The sequence below is a fragment of the Nothoprocta perdicaria genome, unplaced genomic scaffold, assembly GCF_003342845.1.
Source record: "Nothoprocta perdicaria isolate Ctin4 unplaced genomic scaffold, notPer1 scaffold_466, whole genome shotgun sequence".
NCBI lineage: Eukaryota > Metazoa > Chordata > Aves > Tinamiformes > Tinamidae > Nothoprocta > Nothoprocta perdicaria.
This window is the reverse complement of record NW_020455717.1, coordinates 194,112-205,435: the sequence shown is the minus strand read 5'-3', so window position 1 is coordinate 205,435 and position 11,324 is coordinate 194,112. Positions and strand designations below refer to the sequence as shown.

The 11,324-nt window shown below is 66.4% G+C and overlaps 2 protein-coding genes across 2 annotated transcripts in view; both read left to right on the top strand.

The window, feature by feature from the left end:
• Nucleotides 1–2,531, top strand: part of IDO2 (indoleamine 2,3-dioxygenase 2) — a 4,067-nt gene extending 1,536 nt beyond the window's left edge. Inside the window, exons 3-10 of the mRNA XM_026046976.1 lie at nucleotides 71–190; nucleotides 280–398; nucleotides 509–523; nucleotides 603–702; nucleotides 791–908; nucleotides 982–1,033; nucleotides 1,097–1,245; nucleotides 2,215–2,531. Coding sequence (XP_025902761.1) covers nucleotides 71–190; nucleotides 280–398; nucleotides 509–523; nucleotides 603–702; nucleotides 791–908; nucleotides 982–1,033; nucleotides 1,097–1,245; nucleotides 2,215–2,531 — 990 coding nt within the window. The remainder of the gene's footprint in view (nucleotides 1–70; nucleotides 191–279; nucleotides 399–508; nucleotides 524–602; nucleotides 703–790; nucleotides 909–981; nucleotides 1,034–1,096; nucleotides 1,246–2,214) is intronic.
• A 532-nt stretch (nucleotides 2,532–3,063) lies between these two features.
• Nucleotides 3,064–7,579, top strand: TCIM (transcriptional and immune response regulator). The gene is made up of 2 exons (XM_026046974.1): nucleotides 3,064–3,208; nucleotides 7,275–7,579. The coding sequence occupies exons 1-2, from the start codon at nucleotides 3,064–3,066 to the stop codon at nucleotides 7,577–7,579; spliced, it is 450 nt and encodes a 149-aa protein (XP_025902759.1).
• Nucleotides 7,580–11,324: the final 3,745 nt, after the last annotated feature.

The window sequence follows — 11,324 nt, the reverse complement described above, 5'->3', positions numbered from 1 at the left end:
TCCCTGTGCGCGCCCCGTGTCCCCGCATCGCCACGTCCCCGCGTGCCGCTCACGGGGCTCTCCGGGGCAGATGCCGCAGCTGAGCACRCGGGAGCTCAGCGGGCACCGCGAGCTCCACCTGGCGCACCTGGTGCTCGGCTTCCTCACCATGGGCTACGTCTGGCAGGAGGGCGAGGAGGGCGCCGCGCAGGTAGGACCCACGYCCCCGCTGAGCCCACACCCCTGCCACCAGCCTTGGCACCTCCCTCCTCATCCTCATGATCCCCGGCGCGCTCGCAGGTGCTGCCCCGGAACCTGGCCGTGCCCTTCTGGGAGGTGTCGCGGCRCCTCGGCCTCCCGCCCATCCTCAGCCACGCCGACTTCGTGCTGGCCAACTGGCAGCGGCGCACGCCGGGCGGGTAACGCGCCGCGGGCCGCGCGGGCCGCCCTCCGCTCGCCGCCGCCGCCGCCCTAACGGGGCTTCTCTCTCCTCTTGCGCATCTGCTGCTCATGCCCCAACCGCCGCCAGGCCCGTGGAGATGGAGTAAGTCCGGGGGGCCTCGCGTGCCCCCACAAGTGGGTCCTGGCAAGGTCACCCATGAGGGTGCTYGCTCCCGTGGCAGGAACCTGGAGCCCATCGTTTCCCTGCCCGGGGGAGAGAGCCTCAGGGGCTTCATCCTCGTCACCCTCCTGGTGGAGAAGGCGGCGGTGCCCGGGATCAAGGTGGGCTCTGGGTGCGCCGCGGGGGGATCCTGCGTGGCACCGCGCTCCAGCCGGGACCCTCCGCGCTGTGCCCTGGTCCCCGCCGCAGGCCATCGTGCAGGCTGTGAACGCCGTCCTGCAGCGCGACGAGGACGCGCTTCTCCGAGCCCTGCAGCAGCTGGCCGGGGCCATCGGGGACATGAAACAGGCCCTGCGGCGCATGCACGGTGAGCACCGGCGCCCGCCGCGGCGCCGCCGAGGGGTGGCCGCGGCACCCAGCGCGCCCCCGCTTCTCCCCAGATCACGTGGACCCAGGCGTGTTTTACTCCGTGATCCGCATCTTCCTCTCCGGGTAAGTGGCCGAGCGATCGGCGCTCCGGCGCCGGGTGCTGCCGGCGCTGACGGTGCCGCGCAGCTGGAGGGACAACGCGGCGATGCCGCGGGGGCTGCTCTACGAGGGCGTCTCGGAGGAGCCGCTGGCCTTGTCGGGCGGCAGCGCGGCGCAGAGCAGCGTCCTGCACGCCTACGACGAGCTCCTGGGCGTCCAGCACCGCCCGCAGAGCGGTGAGTCCGCCTGGCACGGCCGCCCTGCCAGCCTCRTTACCCACGGGCGCCCCGCGAGGCTCATTCCGATGGGCTAATGCGGCTCATCCCAACAGGCTCCCTATGAGGCTCGTTTCCAATGGGCTCCCCATGAGGCTCGTTCTGGCGGGCTCCCSACAAGACTCATTCCCRATGGGCTCCCAAGGCTCATTCCTGATGGGCTCCCCGCAAGGCTCATTCCCAGAGGTTTCCCCCCCCAAGAGGCTCAATCCTGATGGGCTCCCTGCGAGGCTCATTCTTGAYGGGCTCCCAAGGCTCATTCCCAACGGGCTCCGTGTGAGGCTTGTTCCCAACGGGCTCCCCATGAGGTTCATTCTGGCGGGCTCCCCGCAAGGCTCATTCCCAGTGGGCTCCCCATGAGGCTCATTCTAATGGGCTCCTCATGAGGCCCGTTCCCAACAGGCTCCCCGCAAGGCTCATTCCCAACAGGCTCCCCGCGAGGCTCATTCCTGACAGGCTCCCAAGGCTCATTCCAATGGGCTCCCCACAAGGCCCGTTCCCAACAGGCTCCCCGCGAGGCTCATTCCTGACAGGCTCCCAAGGCTCACTCCCAATGGGCTCCCCATGAGGCTCATTTCCAACGGGCTCCTCATGAGGCTCATTCTGGCGGGCTCCCCACAAGGCTCATTCCCAATGGGCTTCCAAGGCTCATTCCCAATGGGCTCCCAAGGCTCATTCCCAACGGGCTCCCCGCAAGGCACGTTCCCAATGGGCTACCCATGAGGCTCATTCCGACGGGCTCCCTGCAAGGCTCATTCCAATGGGCTCCCTGCAAAGCTCATTCCCGACGGGCTCCCGAGGCTCATTCCCCATGGGGTCCCTGCAAGGCTCGTTCCCAACGGGCTCCCCACGAGGCTCATTCCCAACGGGCTCCCCAYGAGGCTCATTCCCGACGGGCACCCAAGGCTCATTCCCRACGGGCTCTCGCAGCCGCCTTCCTGCTGCGCATGCGGGACTACATGCCGCCGGCGCACCGGGCCTTCGTGGAGGAGATCCGGCGCGCTCCATCGCTCCGGCAGCACGTGGAGCGCGCCGGGAGCGCCCCGCTCCGCTGTGCCTTCAACCGCTGCGTGGGCGCCCTGGCCRACTTCAGGACGTGCCACATCGCCGTCGTCTCCACGTACATCGGCGCCGCGGCCGCGCGCGGGCCCCCGCGGCTGCAGGGCAGGGGCACGGGGGGCTCGCCCATCTTCAGCTTCCTCAAGAGCGTCCGCGACGCCACCAACGAGGCGGTGCTGAGCGCCTGAGCACCCACGGGTGCCTGCCCTTCGCCCAGCAGGACGAGGGGCGCCCAGGGCCGGCGGTGCCGCGCGGTCCTCGGGACGGAGGGATGGAGGGACAGGGCAGATGGAGGAAGGGAGGGAATCTTGCACCCGCAGGCGCTTTGGGAGCATCCCGAGCAGCCAGAATTCCCCCGCACTAATAAAGCTGAACTTTGGATAAAATAACCCGGCTGCTGGCCGYGTTTCCCCGTGGCGAGGAGAGGGCCCGGCGGCAGGTGGCGGCAGCACCCTGCTCTCGCTGCCGCCCGCGAGCCGGAGCACGGCCCTGGACCCCGGCCCGTGTCCCCGGGTCCCCGTGAGGTGCCCGGGTCCCACAGAGCCGGAGCGCGGCCCTGGACCCCGGCCCGTGTGCCCGTGTCCCCGGGTCCCCGTGAGGTGCCCGGGTCCCACAGAGCCAGAGCGTGGCCCTGGACCCCGGCCCGTGTCCCCGTGTCCCTGCGAGGTCCCCGGGTTCCAGCGAGCCGGAGCGCAGCCCTCGGCCCCAGCCCATGTCCCCATGTCCCCGCGAGGTGCCCAGGTCCCACAGAGCCGGAGCGTGGCCCTGGGCCCTGTCCCATGTCCCCGTGTCCCTGCAAAGTGCCCAGGTCCCAGCGAGGTGCCCAGGTCCCACAGAGCCAGAGCGCAACCCTCGGCCTCGTCCCGTGTCCCCGGGTCCCAGCGAGCCGGAGCACGGTCCTGGACCCTGTCCCATGTCCCCATGTCCCCATGTCCCTGCAAGGTTCCCGGGTCCCAGTGAGCCAGAGCGCAGCCCTCGGCCCCATCCCATGTCCCCGTGTCCCTGCAAAGTGCCCGGGTCCTACAGAGTCGGAGCGCAGCCCTTGGCCCCGTCCTGTGTCCCCGTGTCCCAGCGAGGTGCCTGGGTCCCAGCGAGCCAGAGCGCGGCCCTGGGCCCCGGCCAGTGTCCCCGTGTCCCCATGTCCCCGCGAGGTGCCCGGATCCCACAGAGCCAGAGCGCAGCCCTGGGCCCTGTCCTGCGTCCCCGTGTCCCCATGAGGTGCCCGGGTCCCACAGAGCCAGAGCACAGCCCTGGGCCCTGTCCTGTGTCCCTGTGTCCCCCTGAGGTGCCCGGGTCCCACAGTGCCGGAGCGCAGCCCTGGGCCCTGTCCTGCGTCCCCGTGTCCCTGCGAGGTGCCTGGGTCCCAGCAAGCCAGAGCACGGCCCTGGGCCCCGACCCGTGTCCCCATGTCCCCATGTCCCCGCGAGGTGCCCGGGTCCCACAGAGCGGAGCGTGGCCCTGGGCCCTGTCCCATGTCCCCGTGTCCCTGTGTCCCTGCAAGGTCCCCGGATCCCACAGAGCCGGAGCGCAGCCCTGGGCCCTGTCCTGTGTCCCTGTGTCCCCCTGAGGTGCCCGGGTCCCACAGAGCCAGAGCGTGGCCCTGGGCCCTGTCCCATGTCCCCGTGTCCCCATGAGGTGCCCGGATCCCACAGAGCCGGAGCGCAGTCCTCGGCCATGTCCCGTGTCCCTGTGTCCCCCTGAGGTCCCCGGGTCCCACAGAGCCGGAGCGCAGCCCTCGGCCATGTCCCGTGTCCCTGTGTCCCCGTGTCCCTGCAAGGTCCCCAGATCCCATGGAGCCGGAGCGCAGGCCTCAGCCCCATCCCGTGTCCCCGTGTCCCTGCGAGGTGCCACCGTCCTGCAGCAGCCCAGCCCATGCACTCAGCTCGCTGTGAGGCCCCCGTTTTCATGCAAAGCACTTTTTAATACACACACGTATGCATAAATATGAATACATTTAGATATAAGCACACGCGCCAACTCTTTCCCCTGCCCCAACGTGGTGCAAGGAGCTCATGACCCCGCGGCTTCTCGCTTGAACTGGCAGCATAAACAGCAAACGCRGCGAGGGCAACGCGCCGTGAACCAGCGCTGGCACCGGCCGAGGACTCAGGGGCAGCTTGGGAGCAAAGATCACACTTCCTTGTCAACAAGGTGGCGAAAATGCCGCGATTCAGCCCCAAATCCAGCGTGACCCCCCCACGAGGCGAGTCCCTGGCCTGGGTGCTTGGCGAGCCCCAAGTTTGTGCCCGGTGCCCCCAAGCAGGCGCTGCCCATCGGGCGCTGCTGATTCCCCCGGGCTCGCCCCGGCGCCGCGCGCCCGGCCCATCCCGGCGGCAGGATTTCCCGCTCCAGCCCTTCCGGAACACGAGCAGGAAGCCGAGCCGTGCGGAGCCGCGGCAGGATGCGGGGCGCAGCRCTCGGAGCGGCCGCCGTGCCCGCCCGGGCAGCGGGAGCCCCGCGCATTCCCTGCCGGGAGCCCCTTTCCGTGTGGCACCCGCAGCCCTGCTCAGCACCCGCTCATTTACGGACTCTTCCCGACCTCCCTCGGTGCCGCGGTATTAACTGCACAAGCGGAGGATTTATGGGAAGCGAGCAGGCATTAATTCCCGGGAATCCACAGGCTTTACTCTTATATGGTCTCGGCAGGGGCTGGCAGCAGCGTTAGCCCTGCGATCAACCCAGCTCCAAATTCCCAGCCCTGGGGGTGTCCAAGGGGGGCCGGGAAGGCTCGGGAGTCGGGACACGGCCCTGGATGCACCCGAGGAGCCCCAAGGYGCCAGCAAGCGCGGGCGGCCGCTGTCCCCAAAACCTCAGCGCGCCGCAGCCGTGATTAATCCCTCCTAGGCGTCACCGGGGCCGTGGCGYGCAATGACTGATCTATACCGAAATTCCTGGAAAAAAATAAAACGGACGGGTTGTTTTTTCGCTGGGTCTGCAGCTAAATTCGTACTGCGTGGGAAGAGCCCCTTGAACCGCAGGACAATGACATTCCTGCTCGCTCCGCGCACGCTTCGCGCATCCGTCGCCACATCCCGCCGGCTGGGCCGGAATATTGGGAGCTCCGGGCTGGCCGGGGGGAACAAAACGCTCTGGAACGTCCCGTTTTTGGCAGTGGGGACGTCAGGGCTGCTCCCTTGCGCTGGCAGCCCTGGGCTGCAGCCGCGAGCCTGGGATTTCAGCCCGACGGGAGGCTGCAAAACAGGAGGCTCCTTCACGGGAGGCCAGCACGGCAGAGCTCCTGTTTTGGGGCTGATTCACTCGAATTCCACCCAACAACAGTAAAGAAACAAGACGGGCACAGGAGGGAACCCAAAGCAGCTTTTTTTCCTGCCGAGAGGCCGCGCCCRGGGTGTGCCGCACACTTTGGAATCGCGTTTAGAACTGGGAGATAGGAAAAGGTCCCGGCAGGGTGGCAGGGTGCGACCTTTGGTGCCCGTTCCCTATTGCTGTGCAGCTCCTGCCTCCGTYGGGAGCCCAGGCCTGCTCTCCGTGGGGACATCGGCACGGCGGCTGCTGCGTGCCTGCGTCCCAGGGATCTCCTGTAAATACGGGAACCCCCCCGTGGGCGTTAGTTAAACATCCTGGGGCCGAGGCGAGCTCCGGGGTGAGCATGAGTAATGGGGCTGCAGGGYGAGCGTGAGTAATGGGGCTCACGAAAAGCGCCGGGGCAGGAACCAGAGCCCCGTGGGCTCCGTGCACTGCCCTGGGGCTGCGGGTGCTGGGCATTAACCAGCCCTTGGGCTCCATGCACCACCATGGGGCTGCTTGTGCCAGGCATTAACCAGAGCCCTGTGGGCTCCATGCACTGCCCTGGGGCTGCTGGCACAGGGCATTAACCAGAGCTGCCCTGAGCTGTTTGCACAGGGCATTAACCAGAGCTGCCCCGGGACTCCTTGTGCCGGGCACTAACCAGAGCTGCCCAGGGCTGCTTGTACCGGGCATTAACCAGAGCTGCCCTTGGGCTGCTGGCACAGGGCATTGACCAGAGCTGCCCCGGGGCTGCTGGCACAGGGCATTAACCAGAGCTGCCTAGGACTACTTCTGCTGGGCATTGACCAGACCTGCCCCGGGGCTGTTTACACAGGGCACTAACAGGAGCTGCCCCAGGGCTGTTGGCACAGGGCATTAAGCGGAGCTGCCCCGGGCTGCTGGCACAGGGCATTAACCAGAGCTGCCCTGAGCTGTTTGCACAGGGCATTAACCAGAGCTGCCCAGGGCTGTTTGCACAGGGCGCTAACCAGAGCTGCCCGGGGCTGCTGGCACAGGGCATTAACCAGAGCTGCCCAGGACTACTTCTGATGGGCATTGACCAGACCTGCCCCGGGGCTGTTTGCACATGGCATTAACMAGAGCTGCCCAGGGCTGCCTGCACAGGACACTAACAGGAGCTGCCCCAGGGCTGCTGGCACAGGGCATTAACCGGAGCTGCCTGGGACTACTWCTGCTGRGCATTAACCAGAGCTGCCCTAGGGCTGCCTGCACAGGGCATTGACCAGGGCTGCCCCAGGACTCCTTGTGCCGGGCACTAACCAAGGCTGCCCTGGGCTGCTGGCACAGGGCATTAACCACAGCTGCCCCGGAGCTGTTTGCACAGGGCATTAACCAGAGCTGCCCTTGGGCTGCTGGCACAGGGCATTAACCAGAGCTGCCCCGGGACTCCTTGTGCTGGGCATTAACCAGAGCTGCCCGGGGCTGCTGGCACAGGCAGGGGCTCTCGCAGCACCGTTGCGTGGTCAGGGCGCCCGGGAGGCTCCGCGGTGCCCCCACGCTCGCCGCCCGCCCGGCAGCTCAACTGTTAACTCTGCGGGGAGCTGCGGGCGCTGACATCAGCGCCGTGCCGGCGGCGTCAGCGGCGCCCCGCGGGCCGGGCGGCCCTTAAAAAGCACGCGGGCGCTGGCGGCGCCCAGCCCCGCGCGCCCCGTCCATGCGAGCCGCCGCCGCCGCCACCATGTCCACGTCGCTGCGCGTGAGCCCCTCGGTGCACGGCGCCCGCTTCGACACGGCCCTGCGCAAGAAGGCGGCGGGCAACATCTTCGCCAGCGTGGGCCAGGAGGCTCTGCAGCGGCTCTTCCGCGCCGCCGGCGACAAGCGCGCCGAGGAGCGCGCCCGCATCGTCCTGGCCGGCGAGCAGGACGTGGAGGAGAAGGCGAGGGCGCTCACGGCGCTCACGCAGCGCAGGAAGGACAAGCTGCTGCAGTTCCTGCAGCTCCGCAGGTATTCCCGCAAGCTCTGCTGAGCCGCCCTCGCAGGCGTCCCGCTCCGCTCCCGTGGGAATGTGGAGCTGCGCGCGCGGAGCTGCCCGGACCGGCAGCGGGAGCTCGTGTGGAGGGGCTGGCTCCGGAGGGCCTGGCGGCGGGGATTGGCCATGGAGATCCTGGCACCGGGCACGGAGGAGCCCGCCGTGAAGGGGCCTCCAGCCGTGGAGGTCCCGGCACCAGCGGCATGAACTGGCATTGGAGGTCCCAGCATCGGGAGCACATGGATGGAGGCTCCGGAAGCGGCACTGGGGGTCCCGGCCATGGACATCCCGACATCGGCAACACAGAGGCCCCGGCAACGGCACCATGGACTGGCCAGGGATGTCCCGACACCAGAGGTCCTGACCATGGAGGCCCCATCCCCAGATATCCCGTTCCCGGAGGTGCCAACCCTGGGGGTCCCATCCCCAGATATTCCATCCTGGAGGTCCTGGTGGCGCCGTTCCCGGCGCCTGGACCTCGGCAGTGCCGCTTTCCAGACTCAGGAGCCCGCAGACTGATCAGACACTGGTCGTTTTTAATCCTGCATTTGTCAAAATGCACCAAATGCCCCRAACGGGCGCGTCGAGCTGGGGACACGCAGCTCTGGGGACACCGGCTGAGCACCCGCGYCCCTGCCCTGGGGACGCGCGTACAGCAGAAACCGTTTGCACAAAAGCAATAATAATGCCTTTTTTTTTTCCTCCGAGTTTACTGTGAAGTTCCTCAATATTTTGTTCACTTCCCATTCACACTGTCATAATTCCAGTTCTGATTTGTATAGAGCACAATAGGCGTTAGAAAAGTGTTTCATGTTACTGTTTCGTGACGATGCTGTTACTCTACCAGCTATAATTTATTGCATATGACAATTTGAAAGTTTAATAAATTATAAAGGTAATGTGGATTTTCTTGTCTCGCTTGCTCAGTTCTCCCGGAGGAGCAGGGCCATTTCCCRTGGATCCGGCGTGAACACCGGGTACCGCGATGCCAACATGGAATTACAKCCCTAGAGCCCACAAAAATCCCCCTCTTCCCTTTTTCCAATGCTAGTTTCTCCCGTATAATAAAAGACGGCCACGCGCTTAGCAATACTGCAGCCACCAAAATCAATTTAGGAAACAAATAATTCCCGGCAGCAGYGGGAATTACGGCTGCTCGGGAGCCCCCCGGCTCAGCCCTGCTGTGCAGCCCCATCGTCACAGAGGATGCAGCAAATATTTAAAATAACCAAACACAAAAATAGCCRAGAGGGGTTATTTATAACTACGGCCTCCAATAACCCGCGGCTTGGACGGGCCCGTTCCCATGGCCCTGCTTAGCGCGGCCGCGYGGGAGCCGTTCCGGAGGACGAGCTCCCCGCTCCCATTAATTCCTAGGAATGACAAACAAGCTGCGGGGAGGGCAGAGCATCCCTTTAAATTACTCGGCAGCTTGGATAATTGTAGTTTTTTATGGCGCCGTGGGGCCCGTGCCGGCTTTCCCTGGCACAGGGCGCTGTGACGGGCGCTGCCGGTGCCGCTGCCCCCCGGCTCCTCCCGGCTCCATCCCGCCGCCTGTGCCGCTCCCAGGGGTCTCCCGGATCCCCGCTCCGCGTGGCGGAGGCGCCGGAGGGAGGYGGGCGCGGAGCCGGCGCCGGGCCCYGGGGCAACAAACGGAGGAAAGGAGCCGCCGCGGGCGCTTCCTGCCCCGGCGCCCACCCTTTCCATTAATTCTTCTCGGGGAGCCAGGCTGGCTGCACGGGGCGTCCCCGGAGCGGCGTCCCCCTGGATCGGTGGACGGTGGAGGCCGGGGATGCGGCAGGAGCCTCCACGCGGGCTCCGGGTCAGCACGGGGGTCTGCAAGCTCCGCGATTGCCGGCCCCCTTCCCGATGGGAGCGCCCCGCTCTGCACGCAGGGAGGCTCCAGCGGCTCCGGCGCTGCCGGGCGCCCCGCGAGTCTCTCCTGCACGTCCCGTTTCCGGCCTCCCCGGCAGCGGCCGAGCCAGGCTCGGAGCCAGGATGCGGCTCCGGCCCCTCCCGCCCAGGCCAGGGGGTCATTTCCTGGGAAAAGGCAATCCCAGGGCAAGGCGAGCCCGGAGTGCATGGGGGAGGCTGCAGCCACCACAGCCTCTCGGACGGCCTCAGCCTCGCTCCTCCCGGCCGAGTCTGGATGCAGCAAAACCCAGTTACCTTCAGCTGCTTGAAACTGCCTGGCACTGCCCTCCGGCGGGGTTAACCTTAGATATTGCATGAGTGTTTTTGTATATGTTTTGCATGTCATTAAAAGGACGGCAAGGATTTCCGGGTGCCTTTGTCCCGAATGAGGGCAGGGCGCGCGGTGACGCCCGGCCGGCCGCACGCAGCGCTGGCGGCCACGGAGGCCGCGGGCGCGTGGGCCGAGCGCGCCCGGTGACGCAGCGGCTGCCGCGGTGCCCCCACTCTGCTCCGGTAACGGGGTGCACGGCACCTTCCCGCAGTGCCCCCCGCGCTCCCCGCGCTGCTCCGGAATGGGGCGCACGGCACCTTCCTGCAGTGCCCCCCGCGTTCCCCACTCTGCTCCGGTAATGGGGTGCACGGCACCTTCCCGCAGTGCCCCCCGCGCTCCCCGCGCTGCTCCGGAATGGGGCGCACGGCACCTTCCTGCAGTGCCCCCCGCGTTCCCCACTCTGCTCCGGTAATGGGGCGCACGGCACCTTCCCGCACTGCTCCCCGCGCTCCCCGCTCTGCTCTGGAATGGGGCACACGGCACCTTCCCATGCTGCCCCCCGTGCTCCCTGCTCTGCTCTGGTAACGGGGTGCATGGCACCTTCCCGCGGTGCCCCCCGTGCTCCCCACTCTGCCCCGGTAACAGGGTGCACGGCACCTTCCCGCGCTGCCCCCTATGTTCCCTGCTCTGGAACAGGGCTCACCAGGCACCTTCCCGCGCTGCCCCCTGCCCCCGGCACCGCGGGGCCGAGCTGCGCGGCCACCCCGAGCTGCCGGTCCCCAGCGCAGGTCACAGCCCGACCTGCCCGGCTGCCGCTGCACCAGGAGCCTGCGGCTGCAGGACCGTCTGATCCGCTTCTCCATCCGTATCTCCACGGCCTTCTCGGCACCGTTGCCAGCTGCATCTGCAGCTCCACCTCATGCCATCCCCATCTGCAGATGCATCTCAATCTCCTCTCCATCTCCAGCTCCATCTCCTCACCATCTGCTTCTCCACCTCCAGCTCTATCTCCAGCTCCATCTCCTCACCATCTTCAWGTCAATCTCCTCTCCATTTCCTCTCCATCTCCAGCTCCATCTCCTCACCATCTTCATGTCAATCTCCTCTCCATTTCCTCTCCATCTCCAGCTCCATCTCCTCACCATCTCCAGCTGCATCTGCATGTCATCTCCAAGTGCATCTGTGCCTCCACCGGTGTCTCATCACCATCTGCAGCTGCAGTTGCATTTGGGGCCGCATCTGCACCTCCATATCTAGTTCCTCACCATCTCCATCTGCATCTCCACCTCCACCTCCACCACCCTCTCCATCTGCATCTGCATCTGCATCTCCATCTCATCACCCCCTCCATCTGCATCTCCATCTCTAGTTCCTCACCATCTCCATCTGCATCTCCATCTCATCACCCTCTCCATCTGCATCTGCATCTCCATCTCTAGTTCCTCACCATCTGCATCTGCATCTGCATCTGCATCTGCATCTCCATCTCCATCTCCATCTCCATCTCCATCTCCATCTCCATCTCACCCACATCCCCATCTCCATCACATGTCCCCT

What these genes read in the sequence shown, in the direction of transcription:
- TCIM (XM_026046974.1), top strand. Translation starts at nt 3,064, where the DNA reads ATGTCCCCGCGAGGTGCCCAGGTCCCACAGAGCCGGAGCGTGGCCCTG. An exon ending in GCAACCCTCGGCCTCGTCCC is followed by an intron (nt 3,209 to 7,274) that starts GTGTCCCCGGGT and finishes CGTCCATGCGAG; the next exon opens with CCGCCGCCGCCGCCACCATG.